Source organism: Chionomys nivalis, chromosome 11, assembly GCF_950005125.1.
Source record: "Chionomys nivalis chromosome 11, mChiNiv1.1, whole genome shotgun sequence".
Classification (NCBI taxonomy): domain Eukaryota; kingdom Metazoa; phylum Chordata; class Mammalia; order Rodentia; family Cricetidae; genus Chionomys; species Chionomys nivalis.
Window position 1 is genome coordinate 33,907,941 of NC_080096.1, and position 22,843 is coordinate 33,930,783.

Genomic DNA, 22,843 nt, shown 5'->3' on the forward strand with positions numbered 1-22,843 from the left:
CAGAGGGATTCAGCTCAACAACTCAGTCCTGGAATATGGGGAGGTTGTGCGATGACGGCATCCCTGGATTGGGCCAGCCAAAGGGGGTGGATCTAGAGGGAGGAGGAAACAGCCGAGTGCGTTTCCCCCTCGCAGTTTTGAATCTAGCGCGATAGATTCGTCTGTAGCCAATCCTAGACCAGCATCCTCTTTCGTCAATAGTTGCTGAGGCTCCGAGCCACGAGTCTCTCTGGTCAGTTCTAGCCGTTGCTGTTGTACTCGTGCTCGGCTCTTGCGTTTCCATCCGTTAAGAGTGAGAGGGCACCGAGAAGACCCGTAACCTCCTCCGGTATCCCCGCCAGACGGAAACCCTCGGCTACTCTTTTCACACCCGCAGACTCACTGCCTCCACGTAATGTGGGAGCTCTCTAGGCTGGCTCCGTCAGAAGTTGTAGTGCCAAGATTCTGGGGCTTTTAACGCGACTAGCTACAGGCACAGGAAGTTTTTGTTGTTTGTCTTCCATTCATTCTTTCTTTCTTTTACTTTACTTTTTTTTTTGAGAAAAGCCGACCTGGGCGGGGAAGTGTCCTTGTGACGGAAGGGTTTTGAGTCTTGGCCCTTTAAACCCGAGGGGGAGGATCCGGAAGTGGATGGGCGGGGCAAGAGGCCCTGCTATATAAGAGGGCCCCAACCGCGCGGGGTCTCCAATCTGCCATTTTCTGCCCCCGAGTGAGTCTTCGCTGCCCTGAGTCCTCTGCTGTCTTCACAGGCAGTGTTCTGCCCACCGGCCCGCCACCTCAGGGGAACGATGGCCACAGAGTCGACAGCCACTGCTGCCATCGCCGGGGAGCTGGTTTCCGCTGACAAGTAAGCCGGACTGTGGCGAGCTGGAGGCACTGTCCAGTCGGCGGGGAGAGCCGGGACTGGGCTTGGCGGGCGGGACAGACAGGCGGGCGGGACAGACGCCGTCCCCGCAACACCCTCGGGTCGGTGCGGGAGCCTCGCGTCCGAGGAGCTGGCGGCCGGCGGGGACGGCGGGTGGCTGGCGCCCCCTGCCCGGCTTTCCGCGGCCGCCATCTTGCCGGGGGCAGCGGCGGCTGGCTCCATCGCCTGCCCCTTTTCTTCTTTCCCCGGCCCGGGGCTGCGGGTGGGGAGGCGGGGCCCTCCGCCGCCGCTCGACTCTTAAGCCCTCGCTTTCCGCGCACGCCTTGCGTGAGCCTGGGTAGAGAGTCGGTAGAGGAGCCTAGAAAATGACCAACAGATTTGGCGCCAAAAAAAAAAAAAAAAAAAAAAAAAACCCACACACGAGGATTGAGGCTTGGAACGGGGCACCCTAGTGGGCGGGGCCTCGGGGAGGGCGGGGCTTTGCACGCGTGCGTTCCGTGCCCCGAGCTCCTGAGGAGGGGGCGGAGCCTCGAGGAGGCGGGAAAACTCCATTGTTTGTGGTTTGAGCGGCTCGTGCCTCAGCTGGTGCGCAGTGAAGTTTATCCTGGACTCGGGCCACAAGGCCGTAGTCCGAGGGTCGCCACGGGACTGACGCTCCGCCACCCTCCGCTTCGGCTGAGAAGCGTTGTGATTTTTTAGGCTTTCCGTTGCGGATCGGAGATTTGCTTGCTTCAGGGGACATTTTCATACTCTTAAGGTCTTAGGTAGAAGCTACGTGGAGCTTTCCGCCTTCGCAGTGTTACTTGGTAGATGAGTCTGCTAAGGGTAAGGACCCCAAAGAAGGGGAATAATTGCTTTGAGAGCTTCACAGTGCTAATAAACGTGAGCCCTTCTCTATGTTTAGTGCCCAGAAACACCCGTCATTTGGAGGAAGCGTGTTTTCCATGCAGGAGGTCCTGTTTGCCAACCTTCCCTTGTCTTCTTTCAGGAGGCTGCCACTATGTTTTCGTCTCTGTATATTAGAAGTTTTGCTTCTAGCAAAAATAAAGGTGGCTGTGAGATTTTTGAGTGGTTTTGCTGTAGGTTAGGTATTTTAGTTGACATTTTAATTAGTACATTTGTACCAGAGATTAACGATAACTTTGCCCAACCTACCTATCACCCTTTGGTTCTTTTCATAGTGGGTTCTTGAAAAGCAGTGTTTTTCAGACTACTCACTCAGTAATTTGGGAACTACAGTTTTAATTTTAGATTCCCATTTCCTGCTTCTTTATTGATTGCTTATGACCAGAGTAGATTGATTTGCTAATTCTGTAGAATTTATTACAAAAGCAATCTCTTTTTATGGTGCTTCCTGAACAGCTGTTATTATTACACTGGGGATCCTCATCCTTCCAATACTTTAAAGTTTGGGGGATGTAGCTCCGTTAGTTTGCCTAGCATGTATGAAGTCTTCAATTGAATCTCATCACAGAATTTTTCATGTCATTTGTATCCAGTCAAACTTTGGCCATTGGTAAAGTAATTTCCAGCTTCCTGACAGGCTATACGTAGAAAATTACATGCTCACTTATTTAAAAAAAGCCTCAAACTTTTATTTATTTATGTTTGTTTTTCGAGACAAGGTTTTTAGGTAAGACATTCCTGACTGCCCTGGAACTTGCTCTGTAGACCAGGATGGCCTTGAACTCAGAGTTCTGCCTGCCTCTGCCACCCTAGTGCTCTAATTAAAGACCTGCACCACGCCACAACCCACATTCCCCTGCTACACATTTTTGTTGTTTTTTGAGATAGGGTTTTACCTCTCTCTGCCTCACAAGTGCTGGGATTAAAGGCATGCACCACCACTGCTGCCCTGCCACAAACTGAGGTATTGAACCATGAATTGCATACTACAGTATAGCAATGTTATGTATTGGGTGTGCTGTAGGTTTTTTTTTTTTTTCTTTCTGAGACGGTTTATCTGTGATCAACTCTGACTGTTCTTGAACTCTCTGTGTAGACCAGGCTGGCCTTGAACTCAGAGATCTGTCTGCTTCTGCCTTCCAAGTGCTGGGATTAAAGGTGTGCCCTACCGTTCATTGCCCAGCGAGTTCATAGTGTTTTTTTTTTTTTTTAATATTTATTTATTTATTATGTATACAATATTCTGTCTGTGTGTCTGCAGCCAGAAGAGGGCATCAGATCTCTTTTCAGATGGTTGTGAGCCACCATGTGGTTGCTGGGAATTGAACTCAGGACCTTTGGAAGAGCAGGCAGTGCTCTTAACCTCTGAGCCATCTCGCCAGCCCCCGAGTTCATAGTGTTTTATGAACTTTTAATAGCATACATGTACAAAGCTTTAGGGTATATAGAAATACAGCACAATCTGACATCATCCTGTGACATGTCTCCTATTTCATGAAAAAAAATTATCTTTACATATTGGAAATAATTAAAAAAACCTAGTCCTTTAACCATGGTAGTTAACAAATTTTTACCTGAGCAGGGTGGTGGTTTTGCATGCCTTTAATCCCAGCACTTGGGAGGGGAGGTAGAGGCAGGCAGTTCTGTTCTGTAGGGAACCTTCAAAAACCAGAAAGCTTTATCTCTGTACCATTGGATCAACATAATAAGTAATCCTTAGTGCTGGAGGATGTTTGTAGGTCAGTGGTTGAGCACTTATTTCAAGCTAGCATGTGTAAGAATTTGCCTAGTATAACTAGCTGTTGCAGAGTTTGTAGATAAGGATCAAAAAGGTCATTCCAGGATCTGGTAGATAGCATTTTTTTTATTCTTGTACCTGAAGGTACTACCTTTTAAATTGAGCCTGTTTTTATTTTCTGATTCTTGCCGTCAAGTTGCTGATACTTAAGTGGTTTAGGATTAAATTTTATTTATTTTTGAGACAGTTTTACTACATAGTTCTGGCTGGCCTGAAACCCACAGAGACTGTCTGACTGTGTTTCCTACTTTGCCTTCTGAGTGCTGGGATAAAGGTGTGCACCACCACTGCTGGGCCTGTTTTAGTTTTTAAGCTATGTTATTGTTTTGTGTAACATTAAGGGGAGCACATGTGAATAGAGGTCAACTTGAGTGAACCATTCTACCATGTAGATTCCAGTGATGAAACTATGTTGTCAGGCTTGGGAGCAAGTGTGACTTTAGCTACTAAGCCATCTTATTGACCCAAGAATTGAATTTAATAATGCATTTGAGTCAGTAATACTTGCTTTTTATTGGTTGTTTAAAACAAAAACTTTTATATTTTTTCTATTCTTCTGACTTTACATTCAAGCTTAAAGTATCTTCTGTCTTTTTTCTTTTTATTCTTCATTGCAGAATTGAAGATGCCCCTGCTCCTTCTACCTCTGCAGATAAAATGGAGAGGTGAGATTATATGGTACAATTATGATCATAATTATAGTGAAGTAATAAAACTGAGGATAGTTTGCTGACTACCTTAACTCATAGTAGTCAAATACTATATTGCTGGAACTGTACCTTTGGCACTTCAAGTTTTCTTCTTGGATGCCTCTAAGGATCCTTTTTAGGGATTCATTTAGATTTTTTTTTCCTCTTTCCCTTCCCTCCCTTTCTTCCTTCCTAGTGGTTTTTTTTTGAAACAGGGTTTCTTTGTGCAACAACTCTAGCAGTCCTGGAACTCTAGACCAGGCTGGCCTCTATCTCCCAGACATCCGCCTGCCTCTGCTGAGATTAAAGGCATGCACTACCACTGCTGGGTTCATTTAGATCATTTTTATAAAATCTGCTTCTTTCATCATTCAAACCATTGGTGCTAATGTTAACGGTGGTAGGTAAACTTGTATCCTTCTGACATAAAGACTTGTGCCACCCGACCACTATGAATTGCTAGCAGATTATTGAAAAATACCTGGATATTTGGAAGACATTTTGTTCAAAATGAGAACATTCCTTATGGGAATCAACTGACAGTATCTGTTGCCAGTGATAGATTTTGAAGTAAATGAAAATTAAGATTTTTGAGGATTGGTTATAGTGATTATTATAAAACATTGGCCAAAAGATATCTGGGGAAGAAAGGATTTGGCTTAATACTTCAAGGTCCATCAATAAGGGGAATCAGAGAGGGAACTATGGCAAGACTGCTAGTGTTCTCTTTGGTTTGCCCACAGACTCATGGTAAGCTAGTTTTGTTTTTGTTTTTCCCCTCGACAGGGTTTCTTTGGGTACCCTGACTATCCTGGAACTTGAACTTGATCTGTAAACCGGGCTGATCTCGAACTCAGAGATCTGTGCCTCTGCCACCCAAAAGCTGGGATTAAAGGTGTGCTCAGTTTTTTTTGTTTGTTTGTTTGGTTTGGTTTTTCAAGGCATGGTTTCTCAAGTAGCTAGGATACCCAGCATATGGAATCCTGGGACAGGAGTTATCTTGGGCTAAAAGAGACACTATCTCAGAAGCAATACTAGTAAGACTTAGAAATAATTTAAGATTTTGGAAAAGTATTTTTGACCACAGTGAATTTGACAGTATCCCAATATTTTAAAAAACTTTCTGATGAAGCTGGAGGTGACTTTAAAAAAATGTGGTTTGAGCTGTATTTCTAGTTATTCTAGGGATTGAAACAGTAAGATTAATTGCTTTAGCTTTAGTTTATGGCCTTTCTGTGCATTTGGTAAGACCCATTCCCCCTTCTTTTTTACTAAGCCCTGAAATTACAAGTATGGATCTATCTTTTTTTTTTTTTTTTTTTTTTTTTTTTTTTTTTAATGAGTATCTTGTAACTATCCTAAGGTGGTCTTTACTTTGCTATGTAGCTGAGGATGAACTTCCAAGTGCTGGGATTAAAGGCATGTGCCACTGCCAGTCAGCTCAGCCTTCTAATTATTTAGTGTTTTTGTTTGTTTTTGAGAGAGAGGGTTTCATGTAACATAGGTTTGCCTCAGTCTCCCATTATTTCCTGTGATGACATTGAATTTATAATTCTCTTGCCTCTGTTTTTCAACTCCTGAGACATATGCCACTCTACTTGCTTTTATGTACATATTGCTGGAGATCAAATCCAGGACTTTTTGTGTTTGCTTATTAGGCAACTATTATCTACTGAGGTATATCCGTCCTTCATCTTTTATTTTTTAAGATAAGACTCACTAGACTTGGCTAGCCTTGAATTTTTAGAGATCCATTTGCCTCCACCAAACTTGGCTTCTGCTTTTTTTTTTTCACGTTATATATGTGTACATATGAATTTGTAAATGCCATAGCATGGATGGTGGAGTCTGGTGGAGGTCCCATAACAGCTTATATGTGTTTCTCATTTTCTGTATATGAATGCTAGGGATTGAATTCAAGTTTCCAGGCATGGAGGCAAGCACTTTTACCTGCTGAGCCACCCCTAAAGTACATTTCTGTATTATGTGAGATATGCATTTTGGTTTATTTATTTTTGGATTATTGATTTAAGATTTGGTTTTTATTTTTTTAATTATCTTTTTAGTGTATGTTTGAGTAGCTGTGCAAGCTTATGCCCTACATACATCAGGATTCTGCAGGGTGGAAGAAGGTATTAATTTTGCTGGATTGGAGTTACAGTTAGGACTGGGAATTGAACCTGGGTCTTATGGAAGAACAATCTGTTCACTTAACCCTTAAGCTACCTCTCCAGACCCCTACTTTTTTTTTTAAACTATCAGTTTTTTTTTCTAGGATTGTTTGCTATACAGATTATAGATTATACATTTCCTATTAATTGTTTGGTACCTTTGTCAAAATTTTTTTTAAAAAGACTTATTAGTGTTCTGCCTACATGTACACCTCCATGCCAGAAGAGGGCTCCTGATCGATCTCATTACAGATGGTTGTGAGCCACCATGTGGTTGCTGGGAATGAGCAGCCAGTGCTTTCAACCTCTGAGCCATTTCTCCAGCCCTCTGTCGAGATTTTAATTGCCTAAATTGTGTGGATCTATTTTGTGTTCTGGTCTGTTCTTTTTATTTTATGCTTTATACCATAATGTCCTATTTTTCCCCCATAATGTCTTACCTTAATCACCGTCTCCTATTGTGGTATAAGGGACTTGATTGAATCCAGGTTCTCACGCACGCTAAGAAAAGGTTTTAACTGAGTTCACTCAGTTGTATTTCCAAGTCAAACTACATGCTTTGTCCTTCCTTCCTTCCTTCCTTCCTTCCTTCCTTCCTTCCTTCCTTCCTTCCTTCCTTCCTTCCTTCCTTCCTTCTCTTTAATTTAAATTGTTTTGCTGCTGAATGGTGGTGGCTTATGCCTTTAATCCCAGCACTCCCAGAGGCAGAGACAAGCGGATCTCTTGAGTTCGAGGCCAGCTTGGTCTACAGAGTGAGTTCCAGGCTTCAAAGCTATAGAGAAACCCTGTCTCAAGAAACCAAAAAAGAAACCCCCCCAAAAAAGTTTTGCCTTTGTATATTACATGTACCATGTGCTAGCACAGTCAGAAAAGGACATTGTATTCCCTGGAACTGGAGTTAGTGATGGTTGTAAACTTCCATGTAGGTACTAGGAACTGAATCTGGGACCTCTGCAAGATTAGGCACTTAACTGCTGAGCCTTCTTTCTGCCCCCCTTTTTTTAAGACAAAGACTTTATATTTATAGCTTTGGCTCCCCTGAACTATGTAGACCAATTTGGCCTCCAATCATAGAAATAGGCTGCCTCTGCCATGTGATTTTAGTGGGATTAAAGTTGTGTGCCACCACGCCATCTTTTTGTTTTTAGTTGAGGTCTGATAACTAGGTTTATCTCGATATCTTGAGTTCTAATACTATAGATATCTATGACCATGTCTTGTTTATATAGTTGTAGAGATGGGAACCTAGAGCTTTGTACATATTAGGAAAGCATAGTTAACATCTCTATCCTCAACTTTATCTGTTTTGTTGTTTTGGTTGGTTGATAATATTATCTCCCCTCCCCCCGTGATTTCTCTGTGTAAACCTGGTTGTTTTGGAACTCTGGTCTCAAAAATCAGAGATCCACCTGTCTGCCTCCTGAGTGTACCAGTGTACCACCACTACCACTTACTTTTCTCTTTCTTTCTTTCTTTCTTTCTTTCTTTCTTTCTTTCTTTCTTTCTTTCTTTCTCTCTTTCTCTCTTTCTCTCTTTCTCTCTCTCTCTCTCTCTCTCTCTCTCTCTCTCTCTCTCTGTCTCTGTCTCTTTCTCTTTCTGGTTAATTTTTTCTTTAGCTAGTAAACTTGTATGACTTTGGGGTTCCTTAGTGGTTCCTTTTTTATTGTTTATAATAACATATATTGTAACATTGGTAAAGGATTTGTGAATGTTGCATTTCTAATTTCTTGTTTGTGTCAAGGTTTCACTGGTAGCCTTGGCTGTTCAGTAACTAGCTCTGTAGAACAGGCTGACCTTGAACTCAGAGAGATCTGTTATTAAAGTTGTATGCCACCCTTCACATACACAACCTAGCCTTTTAAGTCAATCCTGCCTTTGCCATTAGAATGCTGGGATTATCTATCATCATGCCCAATTAATTTGCTAGGTCTTCCATAGCAGTCCAAAATTAAAAATTTATATTGTTATGGTTTAAATGTAAAATTGTATTCAGTGAGTATTGGTTTAAACAATATTTGTTACTGAATAAAATATTTTTCTTGCAGTTTGGATGTGGATAGTGAAGCTAAGAAACTATTGGGATTAGGACAGAAACATCTGGTAATGGGGGACATTCCATCGGCGGTTAATGCATTCCAGGAAGCAGCTAGTCTTTTGTAAGTATATGTTTATTATAAAACAGTATTATATTGCCAACCAACCTTTAAAAGTTTTTCTATGGGGAGAAAGAATGAAGGTTAAGGATATAGTTAAATGGTAGAGTACTTGTCTAATATATGTGCCTAATCCTCTGAACCACAACTCTAGCTCTTTACTTCCCATAGAGGAGTTTTTTTCTTTTTCTTTTCTTTTCTTTCTTTTTTTTTTTTTTTTTGGTTTTTCGAGACAGGGTTTCTCTGGTTTTGGAGCCTGTCCTGGAACTAGCTCTTGTAGACCAGGCTGGTCTCGAACTCACAGAGATCCGCCTGCCTCTGCCTCCCAAGTGCAGGAGTTTTTCTTGTAATTCTAAGCCTAAGTATAACTTCGTAATTTCAGTAATTTTTCTGAGTAAGGTGATTTTTTTTTTCTAGTCATTACTGATTAAGAAGACAATTAAAACCAGACAATAGTGGCGCACGCCTTTAATCCCAGCACTTGGGAGGCAGAGGCAGGTGGATCCTCTGAATTTGAGACCAGCCTGGTCTACAGAGTGAGTTCCAGGACAGCCTGGGTTACATAGAAACCCTGTCTTGAAAACCAATAAAAGAAAAAAAGACAATTTATTTTTACTCTTTATTATTTAAAATATGATTGGGTTCAATTAAAATATGATTGATTCTGCAGAACTTTTTCTGTAGACCAGGCTGGCTTTAAACTCAACAAAGATCCTCCTGGCTTGCCTCTCAAGTGCTGGAATTAAAGGTGTGTACCACCATCGCTTGGCTAAGAGATCTTGTTTGATTACTTTTTTTTAAAAGAAATTATTTGTTGTGTTTGCAGGCAAAACACCAGTGATCATAAAATAAAAGTAAATTATAGGAAAAACAACCCCAAAAACAATAGTCTTCATTTCAGTATAACTTTTCATGATTCTTGCCGGGCGGTGGTGGCGCACGCCTTTAATCCCAGCACTTGGGAGGCAGAGGCAGGCGGATCTCTGTGAGTTCGAGACCAGCCTGGTCTACAAGAGCTAGTTCCAGGACAGACTCCAAAACCACAGAGAAACCCTGTCTCGAAAAACCAAAAAAAAAAACAAAACACTTTTCATGATTCTTTTTTTATCAAGTAAGTTCCAGTCAAAGGTCTTGTAACTATTCTGGTCCACAGTGATATTTGTAGTGTGGCAGGAGGAATCCCTATTATAAAATACCTCGTTGGTAGTACTTAAAATATATGTGTGAAGAACATGTAACATTAACATCATGTGTTAACTAGCAGTGAACAATGTTCAGACTAGATATTTACTTTCTTTATAGAGGCAAGAAGTATGGAGAAACAGCTAATGAATGCGGAGAAGCCTTCTTTTTTTATGGGAAGTCACTTTTGGAGTTGGCCAGGTATGTCTTGGAAAGCCTCATTTTGTAAATAGAATATTTTATATTACTTTGGTCTGTTTAAAAATTGAAGCTTTCTTGTTGGCTAAAATTATTTATGCAAAGAATGAAATTTTGGGGTTTTGAATTAGTAGAAGCTAAGATATTTTCAATAATAATGATTGATCAGATTTTAAGACAGGGTTGTGAACATTCAGAAGTATTCTGAGCTAGCTCAAAACTCAATAATGACTGTATGGAGGACAATAAGGAGTACATTAAAGTGTCTAGTAAGGAGAAATTTCTGCTTGTTATGATTCCACATTTGTGAATTTCCCAACACCTGGGTAGGGAAACAGGAGGATCAAGTTTAAGGGGAGCCTAAGCCTAAGAGTGACCCTGTTCCAAGTCCATGTCTTCTCTACAGTTAAAAGGACTTTCTATTAATGTTCTTGGAAAACACTCAAGAAATTTATTAACATGTCTGAAATATTTAAAACCAGATGAAATGATGAACGATCAGTCTTTACATATAGTTCTCTTATGTTCTTTTTTTTTTTTTTTTTTTTTTTTGGTTTTTCAAGACAGGGTTTCTCTGTGGTTTTGGAGCCTGTCCTGGAACTAGCTCTTGTAGACCAGGCTGGTCTCGAACTCACAGAGATCCGCCTGCCTCTGCCTCCCGAGTGCTGGGATTAAAGGCGTGCGCCGCCACCACCCGGCTTTTCTTATGTTCTTAATTTTGTGATTATTCAAAATACTTAATGACTTGGTTTGCAAATGTTGACAGAACACTGGCCCTTTAGAGAAATGGGACTGGATGTGATGTTTGGGAAATAGTATGTTCCTGCTATACAAAGAAATTAGTATTTTAATTCTTCATAATAATGGGTTTTATTAGGACTTTTCTTACATAATCATCATATAGGTCAATTATTTTTACCCCCGTTTACCCTCTCATGCCCTTCCCACTTGTGTTAATACTCTTCTTCCCAGCTGTGCCCCTGCTTCCTGTACTTTGATGTGTGCTACCAGTGAGTTTCGTTCATTCATAGGCAAGAGGGTAGTTTATCAGTGGTTGCACACTGAAGGAAATGTCGTTGGCTTCCTACCAGTTGTTGTCAGTATATATAGAAATTTTCAAGTAAGGCTGAAACCTCATGAGCCCCTCCCATTTTCCCTGACCAGTTGCTCGCAGGCCTATTCCTGTGGCAATTTGCATAGGCGATCATGGTTGCTGGAGAGCAGAAGAGTGTTCTTGTCTTACCGTATCTGGAAATTAGTGTCCTCACCCTTCATTTCCAATCACACATTCCTTGTGCCTCTTCTTGGTGTCCCCTGAGCCTTGGGAGTATAATACAGATGTCCCAGGGTGAGTCCATGACTATCATGGAAGGGAGCATCACAGCAAATCAGCAGGCATGGCACTAGAGAATTATCTGAGAGCTTAGAACTGAGGCAGCAAACTTGAGGTGGAGAGAGTAAATTGAGAATGTTACCCCTAGTAACAGTCCTCTTCCAACAAGCCAAACCTCCACTAACTGGGGATCAAGCTATGACCCTAACATGAGTCTATGGGGGGTGGGTTTCATTCAAACCACTACCAGGTGTTCACTGTGTAACCAGGCTGGTCTTGGATTCAGAGAATTGCCTGATACTGACTCCTGAGTGTTGGGATTAAAGGCATGTGACAAAGATTCTTATTTTAATTCAATATAAGTGTAGGTATGTGCATATGTGAGTAAGTGTTCTTCCAGGCTAGAGTCCTCAGATCCCCTTGGGCTGGAGTTAGATTTGTGAGCCATCTGATCTGATGTGTGTGCTAGCAACTGAACTCAGAAGTACAGCCTGCTTCCCCATCTCCCCTGGCCCTTCATTCCCTTATTTTTAAAGACTAGTCTCACTTTGTGGACCTGGCTAGCCTGGAACTTGTAGAACTACTACTCCTGGTTTGAATATGTAGCTTTGTTTTCTTTTTACTTGATTTCTTTTTGTTGCCTTTTTTCCATGTTGAAACACATTGTTAGGGACTGGTTATACTTTTGTGCTTTTTCTTGTAGAATGGAGAATGGAGTGCTGGGAAATGCCTTGGAAGGAGTGCATGTAGAAGAGGAAGAAGAAAAAACAGAAGATGAATCTTTGGTTGAAAATAATGATAATGTAGATGGTATGTAGAGTTGCATGCTGCATTCAAGAGATGCGATGATCTATGGTTCCTTTAAATAAGTTCTAGAAATAGGGTCCTTATGTTGGTGGTTTCTCCAAAGATACTTGGGCTGATACAATAGATGTAGGCTATTATTAAAGTGACAGCCTCCCTAAGAGAGTAACTAAATTTAATAATAACCATCATTTAAGTTGTATATTTAAATATTAAGAACATTACTTTTCTAATGCATATTTATTTTTAAAACCATGTTGCATAGCCCAGTTATTTTATTTAGGAGTCCTTGGAGCACTTTTGTATTTTATGCATCTTAGAAAATTAAATATTTTCTGAGTTTGGCTGTTAGAGTTTTACAGATCAAATAAATATAATGTTGAAGAGAGTAAGGAAAGGTTGACATGTCTTCTCTGACTGGTAATCAGATTACTTGAATATATGCAGTTTCTAGTCTAAAGAGGTTTGATTTCTTTTGCAGTATGTTGCTTTGCTAGCTTGGATTCTCTTTGCTTTTCTCACTGGGGCACCTGCTAAATCTTAGCCAGGCTATTTGAGGACTTAAAGGGAATGTATTTCTAGTTTCCATTTATGCTTTTATCATTAAACTCGGAGACATGTTTATGCTTCATGTTCTTTAACCATGTAGAGGAAGCAAGGGAAGAGTTGAGAGAACAGGTTTATGACGCCATGAGAGAAAAAGAAGCCAAAAAAGCAGAAGGCAAGTCTCTGTCAAAGCCTGAAACTGATACAGAACAGGAAAGTGAAGTGGAAAAGGGTGGAAGAGAAGATATGGATATAAGTGAGCCTGCAGAGAAGCTACAGGAAAAAGTTGAATCAACTTCAAAGCAGTTAACTGAATCCTCTGGAGAGGCAAAAGAAGCAGCAATACCAGGACTGAATGAAGCTGAGGTCACTTCTGGGAAGACAGAACAGGCATCATTGTGTGCTGAGGAAGGAAAATCAATTTCTGGAGCTTATGTTCAAAATAAAGAATGCAGAGAAACAGTGCCTCAGGAGAAAGAGGGAGAGGAAATAATGAGCGTAGAAAAAAAGCCAAAAGAAACTTCAGAAGATCAGCCTATTGGGGCTCCAGAAAAGCTGGGCACTGCCATGAAGGTAGAAGCTGAAACAGTAGATGCCGCAGTCAATGTGGGTGTGGACGTGGGTGGGGAGGAACCAAAGGATCAGGTAGCTTCCTCTGAGAGTGAAGTAGGAACAGCTGTTCTTGAGCAACTGTCAGGGCAAGATGCAGTGTCACCAGCGGTGGCTGCAGAGGCTGGGTCAGATGTCTCTGAGAAGCCAGGGCAGGAGATTACAGTTCTTCTCAACAATGGTTCAGTTGATGGACCATCAGCTGCAGAAGATCAGACTCCTAGTGAACCACAGACTTCTGCAGAAAGACTGACAGAGACTACAGATGGTTCAAGTGTAGAGGAGGTCAAGGCAGAGCTGGTTCCTGAACAGGAGGAAGCTATGCTACCTGTAGAAGAGTCTAAGGCAGCTGGAAATGAGGTTGAGACCAAGGTAGCCCAGAGGGCCACGGAAAAAGCACCTGAAGACAAATTTAAGATAGCTGCTAATGAAGAGACACAAGAGAGAGACGAACAGATGAAAGAGGGTGAAGGTAACCGGGATACACTAGAGCTGCAATGGGTGGAGTCCATTCTAGATTTGACTCACTAATCATTGGTAAAAGTCAGCCTTCCATTCAGAATTTTCAGTCTGCCTTTGGATTAGGAAAGGATTACTTTAGGAAAGGTCTAAATGAAAATGGGGTTAATTTAAGAACATGGTGATAGGTTAAAGTTAAATCAAGAACACCAAGTCTTTAGCTGGTTGTAGCTAATATTTTTACTAATTAAAAAGTAGATCTTCAGATTTCTGAAATTTGGCTAGCTATCAGTAACTTGTGCCATACTAGCCAATGAGGTGATATGAAGGGTGGATTAGAAATGGATTGTGGGATAGGTAGGGAAATAATAGGATAGGCTGGCAGAGAATGCTGAATGGATGTTAACTTGCATGCCTTTGGGTTTTTTAACTTACTGTTCACATGGTTTCTCTTATGTGCTGTAGGAAGTAGGAACCGAACAGTAGAATCCACTGAATTGGTACACTTAAGCAGGCTTGCCATTTAAATAAATGAAGGCAGTTAGCATTCTTGTGTCCTTTCCACATTTTGATTATAGAAATGTTTAGAGGTTGTTCACAATAATGTCAGTAGTGTGTCCCACCCCTTTTTCAGGGAAAAGAGCAAAGAACTTAGCTATTTATTTCTTGTTGCTTTCCTTCCTCATTTCATGCTTGCTTTGGCTGCTAACCAACTTAGTGTTAGTGGCTTAATCCTGTTCCAATTTTATCAGAATTTTTTTAGCCTCTAATTACTAATTGGCACGTCTGACTTGAGTTGTGCTCAGTTGGGGATTCTACTGTATATGTAAATTTCATCTAACATGGGCATTAATGACTACAGGTCTTATTTCAATTAATATCTTGTGTAATTGCTAGACTGTTTCAAGAGTTATCTATTTACAGGTATATTTCAATTCATATTTTTTGTGTAATTGCTAGACTATTTTGAGAGTTGTCTTAAGTTGTAGATTTTCAGTGATCCATCTTTAATACTTGACCTTTCTGGCAAGCATCTGCCTATAATGTAGGTCCCTGCTCTCCAGCCAGCATGGACATAGCCAGAGGCGAATTTGTCAAGTGGTAGTACTGGTGGGCTTCTTAAGTTTTAGGACTTCTTTAGTAGAAAGCACAGAATTGAATTCCTCAGTTTTTTTTGAAACTGAGGTTTTTTTGAAAATGCTGACGTCTTGTTTCTTCCTCTTCTCTTCCTAGTGTTGAGGATTGAACCCAGGGCAGCATGTGTATTAGACAAGCACTCCACTATTGAACCAAATCCATAGCCTATAAGTGTTATTTGACTGATAAAATTTTCTGTATTTTTCAAATAAGGCATGGGGGGGCGGGCAGGAAGTCTTCATCACACCTAATAAAGAGAGATGGGTAAGTCAGGCTTTAAGGCTTAAATGCTAGTTCACCCCCTCCCCCAGACAGGGCTTCTCTTTGTAATAGCCCTAGCTCTGTAAACAAGGCTGACCTTGAACACATAGAGACCTGCCTGCCTCTGTCTCCTAGGTATTGGGATTAAAGGTGTGGGTGTGCAGTGCTAGTCCTCATCTTACATGTGAGAACCTGAGTTTGAATTCCCGGAACCCACATAAAAGTGGGAATGTACTCACATCTATAATACCAGTGCTCTTTTGGTTTTTCGAGACAGGGTTTCTCTGTGTTTTTGGAGCCTGTCCTGGAACTAGCTCTGTAGACCAGGCTGGAATACCAGTGCTCTTAAGGGGAGATAAGGAACCACAGACAGAACTCCCAGATGCTTGTGAAACAACTAATTTGGAACATAGGACAGACACCCTGTCTGATCTCTGACCCAACCCAAGGCTATCCTCTGACCTATATAGATGCCACACCATAAGTGTACCCACATTCCCATATATACATCTCTACACACAGTTAAAGCACTGGTGCCTGAAATGACACTGAGTGGTAGAATACTTGTCTGGCATGAGTGAAGTTCTGTGTTTGATCCCAGCGGCACAAGAAAATAGGAATCCATTTCATGCTACTTGACTTTTTATGACTTGTAGGATATGAATATCGCTCATAAATCAATGTGTTCTTTTCTTTCTTCTGTTCCATTCTCTGTCTTTTTGGTGTGTTTTAATTGTCATGTTAGATATGGTTGGTAAGTGAACAAAAATTTAAATTGCTCTGCTCAGGTTGTTTGTGCTAATTGATCTAGTGGGTATTTGATTTATGTATAGGAATTCCACATCATTTATTTGTTTTTGAGGGAGGAGCTCATGAGATTACATGAGGCACCATGCCTGGGTTTGGTTAAATATATTTTTGTTGTTGGTATTTTTCTTTTGAAACAGGGTTTCTGTCTGGAACTCATTTTAGACCAGGCTGTCCTCAAACTCAGATCTGCTTGCCTCTGCCTTTTGAGTGCTGGGATTAAAAGGTGTGTGCTGCCATTACACCTTTTATTAAAATAAAAAGCCATCACAGCTTTTCATTAAATCTTTAGGTAGTAAAAATAAATACATGAAATTTTAAGCAGTATTGTGAGAGTCCATGTATCTACTTCTGTACTCTTTGATTATTGGAGGAGGATGGGTGGAGTCATTAAAATGAATCTAGTCTAAACTTCAGGGCACTACATTACATGAGAAAGATAATGCTGGAGCTGGATGGATGGCTTAGTTGTTAAGAGCACATACTGCTCTTGAAAAGGACCAGTTTGGTTCTCAGCCCCATAGTAGACAGCTCACAACTGCCTGTAACTCCACCTCCAGGGCATCTTTCTGGGCCTCCATGGGTGTATGTGTATATGAATATATATACACATGATTAAAAATCTAAATTAAAAAATGCTTTGGTAGCTCTACTTCAGAAGCACTAAATTGCATAGTCAGAGACAAATAAAAGAGCCTTTTTGTATTCTGGGAACTTAATAACTAACTAGTTGTGGAGCTCCAGTCTCAGAAATTAAGGTGGAAAGAGGTAGAGGAAGCACCTGACACTGACTTTGTCTCTGTGGATATATGCTACACACAATTGTGAGACTTTTGGTTAGTTATGATTTAACTATAGTTGTTAACTAGGTTGTTATTTGCAAATGTTCAGGTACTGTTGGTTTGTGCTACCAATTGGAAATATACAAGAATGTTCTATGCCTGTTGTCATTATGAATCAGTGTTGATTTGCAGATAAATTGCTGAGAGAGGCACTATGGCCAGGTGTTTAGTCAGCACTTAAGGAGGCAGCCAGGTCTCTCTTGGCTTGAAGCCAGCCTGGTATATACGTCAAGTTTAAGAACGGCTGAAGTCAGACCTTGTCTCAAACAACATTTTATAATCTTTCAGTTGGAGTTAAAAATGTTGAACATGCCTGGTGGTGGTTCATGCCTTTAATTCCAGTACTCTGGGGTGGAAGCAGGAGGATCTGGATCTCTGAGTTGTAGACCAGCCTGGTCTACAGAGTGAGTTTCAGAACAGGTTCCAAAGCTACAGAGAAACCTTGTCTTGGGAGAAAAAAAAAAAACCCAAAAAAGTTGAGCATGCTGCCAGCTCTATATTCCCAGCTACTAGGGAGATGCAGAAGGATTGCAATCTTTGGTCTTTGGGGCTAGTTTGGGCTATATAGTAAGATTTTGTTTCTTTAAGAAGAAAGTGGAAGGGGGCTGGAGAGATGGCTCAGCGGTTAAGAGCACTGACTGCTCTTCCAAAGGTCCTGAGTTCAATTCCCGGCAACTACATGGTGGCTCACAACCATCTGTAATGAGGTCTGGTGCCCTCTTCTGGCCTGCAGGCATACACACAGAATATTGTATACATAATAAATATTTTAAAAAAAAAAAAAAGAAGAAAGTGAAAGGGGCTGGAGAGATGGCTCAGCAGCTAAGAACAGCCTAAATTCAATCTGAGCAACCACATGGTTGCCCACAACCATTTGTATTGAGATCTGTTTCCCTCTTCTGGCCTGAAGGCAGGACACTACATAATATAATAATAAAATATATAAATGAATGAATAAATAAATTTTAGAAAAAACAGCAACAAAAACAGAAGCCTGGGCAGTAGAGGCACAAGCCTTTAAACCTAGCATTCAGGAGATAGAGATAGGCAGATTTCTGTGAGTTCAAGGCCAGCCTGATGTACAAGAGCTATTTCCAGGACAGCTAGGGCTGTTACACAGAGAAACCCTTTCTCAAAAACCAAACCATACAAACAACACCCAGAAAAAAATAAAACAACAAAAAGCCCCAACTAGCATAATACATAATTTAAGTGATGATTGTGTCAACTGAAACAGCTGGTGTTTTAAATCTTATAAAAGCTTGTTCCTGACTTGTGACTGTGTATCAAAATAGATGTAGGTATGGCTACATATTTAAATGAAAATTGTTTTTTGAATCAGGGTTTCTCTGCCCTGGCTGTCCTGGAACTCGCTCTTGGGCTGACCTCAAATTCAGAAACTCACCTGCCTCTGACTCCTGAGTGCTAGGATTAAAGATGTGTGCCACCAACACTTGGCTTATGTTGAAATCTTAAGAAACTGGCTTGTTCATTCCTAGTTTTTTTTGTTGTTGTTTCTAGAGTCTATCTGACATGCTCTTGGGGGAGTTGATAAAGATATATGTCTCTTCTTGTAGGAAAGCTAGTCCCTTGGCTAATTATGAATGGACTGGGATTATTTAGGTTTTGGTACTTTCAGTGTACTATTTAATGAATGACTAAAACTTGTCTGCTGAGTAGATGCAAGATTCTTGGAAGGCTTTATTTCCTTAGTCCTTAAACTGTTGACATTTTGATGAATAGACTAGACTAGTTTAGATTTGAATTAGATGTTAACCTCTGATTTTAACTTCAGATGCTAACTGATGTAGGTTAGCCTCTTTACTGTTCTGTCTTAGAATATAGGTTGACAGATAATTTATCAGAATCTGACCAAATAGAAAATACCTTTAGTTACATCTCAGTACTGAGGAATTTTTGCTTGTAGAAACTGAAGGCTCAGAGGAAGAAGACAAAGAAAATGACAAGGCTGAAGAAAACACAAATGAATCAGTTCTTGAAAACAAGGTAAGTTATTCCTTCAGTAACTTTGTTACTGTAGGCCCATGTCTTACTAGAATAGAAAGGTAGATAGCTAGTTCTTGGGTAGGGCGTAGAGATCCTTTATTCATCATAAAATGAAATGCAGCATCACAATTATGTTTCACTTTATATAGCGACCTTATATACTAGGGGCCCATTTGGTAGGTTTTATAGAGAAGGCCTGCATTTTGAGTTGCAACCAACTTTCCTTTTTAAAATGATAGTAAATTATATATTTAGATTTATTTTCAAAAGATGTCTTGTACTTCTGCCTAATGCCAATGATTTGGATATACTTCAGTCTCTTCAAGAAAACGAAGAGGAGGAGATTGGGAACCTAGAGCTTGCCTGGGATATGCTGGATTTAGCAAAGATCATTTTTAAAAGGTAAAAACTCTTAGTGCTTTTAAGTAGATTTGTGGTTGAAAATGCAAAAGCACTTTAGGATTAGACAATTATTTTTAAGGCTTTTCTAATTACCTTTCTTTTTAGGCAAGAAACAAAAGAAGCTCAGCTTTATGCTGCACAAGCCCATCTTAAACTTGGAGAAGTTAGTGTTGAATCTGGTAATGCATTTTCCAATTTTGCTGTCTCCTAACTTTCTCCATGTCCCCATTCTCTTGTTTCTATAGACAGAAGAATAGGTCTGAGTTACTTATAGTGCCTAGAGCAGTGAAACAGCCTTGTAAATGGTTTATTTGACAGTTAAACCAAACTTAGCAGGGGAAACAGAGATAGGAAGATCTTTGAGCTCAAGAGCAGTATAGTCTATTCTAGGCCACCCAGAGCTATAGCGAGACCCTGTTTGGAAAGATAGGAGGGAGGGAAAATAGGAATGTAAAATGAGACTCTATTCCTGAACTGAATTCTGAAAGTGCTTTATATTAAATGTTGTACAATTCTTGATGTTTTGTCTTCATTAGAGAATTATATCCAAGCTGTGGAGGAGTTCCAGGCTTGCTTAAGCCTCCAGGAACAATATTTGGAAGCCCATGACCGTCTCCTTGCAGAGACTCACTACCAGTTGGGTTTGGCCTACGGTTACAACTCTCAGTATGACGAGGCAGTGGCACAGTATGGCAAATCTATTGAAGTCATTGAGAAGAGAATGGGTGAGTGAACAGCAGCTACTTTATGCTTAGATGATGCAGCAATTTACTGTGGGGGAAAACAAGGTCCTTTTGGTACTAATGATTTAAGCCTGTTCTTTGTAGCTGTACTAAATGAGCAGATGAAGGAGGCTGAAGGATCATTTACTGAATATGAGAAAGAAATTGAGGAGCTGAAAGAACTGCTACCTGAAATTAGAGAAAAGATAGAAGATGCAAAGGAGTCTCAGCGTAGTGGGAATGTAGCTGAACTGGCCTTGAAAGCTACTCTGGTTTGTTGAGTTTTTTCTTAAAATTTTCTAAATAACATGGTACCTGGGCTGCCCTGGACCTCACTCTGTAGACCAGGCTGGCCTCAAACTCAGATATACCTGCCTCTGCCTCCCAAGTGCTGGGATTAAAGGTGTGCGCCAGCACTGCCTGATTGTCCATGAGGGAGTTGATCAGAATGAGAGGTCATCTCACTTATACCAAACAGTACAGTTGGTAGAAAGTATGCCATGTGCAGACACATTTTGTTTAAAAGCTCTCACTGTTACTTTGTGTGGCCATCGGCTTTTCTTTGCTTTTCAGCATAAATACTATGTTAAACTATTGTAAAATGTTTTTGACAATACCATATAGAAAAGGCTAAAGTCATGGAATCTCTTAAACCTAAATTACCTGGCTCCATTCCTGGCCACAGACATGCTGGGGAATGTTCTGTTGCAAATAGGACATGAAGGGTTTAGTTTCTTGTTTGTCTTTGTGTGGAAGACCTTGCCAGTGATGCTGAAACCTTTTAATCGGTTGCTTGGTGGGTAACTGGGTGGCTGGGGTTTTATGCTATAACTTACTGTGTCTGTCTCACAGGTAGAGAGCTCCTCTTCAGGTTTCACTGCTAGTGGAGCAGGCACCTCAGTCGCCATGGTGCGTATTGTGTGTGTGTTTCCTTCAGTAAGCCTACTTTGAGTCAAATAAGGTTCTTGTAAATTGCTAATAACAAAGACTTATTTTTGCCAGATTGCCAATAGAAAGCCAACAGATGGTGCTTCCTCGTCAAATTGTGTGACTGATATTTCCCATCTTGTCAGAAAGAAGGTAAAATTTACATGTATTTATTTTTTAACCTTTTTTCCAGTCTACATTTGCGGGTAGGAAGTCTGAAATAATACACTAGCAATAATTGATTCACCCTCTTAGTGGCACAGTGTAACACTCATTTTCAAAAGAGTGAATTCTTTACGTGAACCATTTCACTTAGCATACCTTAAGTAGCAAACTCATGGCTTCTTAGCCTGGGGCTACTTGGAAAGCTAAACAGGATTAAGATGAGTACATTTTAAAATCTGACTGGTTTAGCATGCCTGTTGACCTTCTTGCCAATAGTCCCAATTAATAATTCTTTCCCTGAGGGGTAAATCTTTGCTTCTGTCTTTACTGACTGAAAGTAGGTAACCTATTTGTACTGTTCAGATCTCTACCCCTCACTCTCCCCAATTCCATGTGTCCCAACTAGGGAAATGTTAAGATAAAATACACGGGGACATAGCAGTTTATTCCACTGTGTAGTGGTCAGCATTGCCTTGTGCTAGAGAGCAGAGCTAGTGAGCTGGGAGTCAGGATGTTCAGGATATTGGCACCATGGGGATTATGGGATTATTTTGCAGCTTGTGTTTTTAAGATAAATGAGGCCTTCATAATTGTATCTTTAGAGGAAACCAGAAGAAGAGAGCCCCCGGAAAGATGATGCAAAGAAAGCCAAGCAGGAGCCAGAACTGAATGGAGGCAGTGGGGATGCTGTCCCCAGTGGACAGGAAGTTTCAGAAAACATGGAGGCTGAGGTGGGTAGTTTTAAGACTTGGCCACTTGGCCTAACCTGCTGCTTTCAGGGCTAGGAAGCCAGGCGTTCCAAGTGCATATGATATAACAGAATGGTTGTACTGAATACAGTTTACTTATGAATGCCTGACAGATTTTATGATTTCTTTCATGAATTATGGAAAGGTAAGACTATTTGATCCTTCCCATGTAATGTGTGAACTGCTGGCTTTTTCAGCCTTAGCGTCTTGTAGTTTTGTTTCATAGAAAAGTGCAAGCTCCCCTGTGTTTGCTTGTGACTGAAGCCTGCTACATTATACATTATGGGAAGGCTTATGTCATACCTTAGTTATACCTAGGCTCTTTGTCTTTTAGGCTGACAATCAGGCTAAAAGCCCAGCAGCAGCAGAGGGGACAGTGGAGTCTACAGCTACAGTTGAAGGCACTGCATGTTAAGAGGGAACAGAACCTTTCTCCCAAGGGAAAGTGGTTTTGTACATAATGTATTTTTTCACTTTTGGGGATTCTTTTTGTATAACTTCAATAAAGATTGTAGGCAACAGCTAAGGCTTTGATGGCTTTTTCTTAAATATATGCCTTGGGGCACTAGATTGTTTTGGTGTATGTGTTTACTGTGTATGTTGCTGTTGGACAACCCACTTCCTGTCTAATGCAGAGGTGATCAAATATGGCTAGATGTCCATCTTCTTCTGGTGCTAAGTTTCTACTTCCAAATACTTGGCTGAATTTTATTGTCTTGCACTTTCAGTGGTGCTGTTCCTGGATTGGGGGGGGTGGGTCTGCCAAACAAGTACTGGTAGGAATGTACTTGGTGCTGAAAATGGATGATTGGATATGAGCCAGGTCTTGGGTTGTACCGATTTTCTTTCACCTGGTTTCCAATTAAGCCTATAATCCTATGCCGGTAAACTGATAAAAACATGGGAAGTGATCCCCGAGGAAAACAGTTGGTATGTTAAATCAGAGATACAAGCTCTGACTGGAAAGGCTCAGATTGAGGTGGGGATAAACTGGAAGACTCTGGTGGAGAAAGTTTGATCTGTACATAGTAAGGTTGCAGTATGTCAATAATTGGAATTGTTATATTGTCTGCAGTTTTGCTTTAGAAAAAATAAATATGCTAATTAAAAA

At 40.8% G+C, this 22,843-nt stretch overlaps 1 protein-coding gene across 3 annotated transcripts; it reads left to right on the forward strand.

Annotated features, from left to right (window-relative positions):
* Window positions 1-672: 672 nt before the first annotated feature.
* Nasp (nuclear autoantigenic sperm protein) lies at window positions 673-22,253 on the forward strand. 3 transcript variants are annotated; one of them, XM_057784844.1, is made up of 16 exons: window positions 799-847; window positions 4,187-4,234; window positions 5,045-5,153; window positions 8,475-8,585; window positions 9,885-9,965; window positions 11,999-12,105; window positions 12,749-13,726; window positions 18,688-18,767; window positions 19,084-19,169; window positions 19,275-19,348; window positions 19,706-19,894; window positions 19,997-20,163; window positions 20,744-20,800; window positions 20,894-20,971; window positions 21,586-21,714; window positions 22,067-22,253. In XM_057784844.1, exons 4-16 carry the CDS (start codon window positions 8,533-8,535, stop codon window positions 22,145-22,147), a joined length of 2,160 nt encoding a protein of 719 aa, XP_057640827.1. In that variant the 5' UTR covers window positions 799-847; window positions 4,187-4,234; window positions 5,045-5,153; window positions 8,475-8,532; the 3' UTR covers window positions 22,148-22,253. The 3 variants fall into 3 exon arrangements, with proteins under 3 accessions (XP_057640826.1, XP_057640828.1, XP_057640827.1); XM_057784843.1 differs by lacking the exon at window positions 5,045-5,153 and having other exon boundaries at window positions 673-847; XM_057784845.1 differs by lacking the exons at window positions 5,045-5,153; window positions 12,749-13,726 and having other exon boundaries at window positions 674-847.
* Window positions 22,254-22,843: the final 590 nt, after the last annotated feature.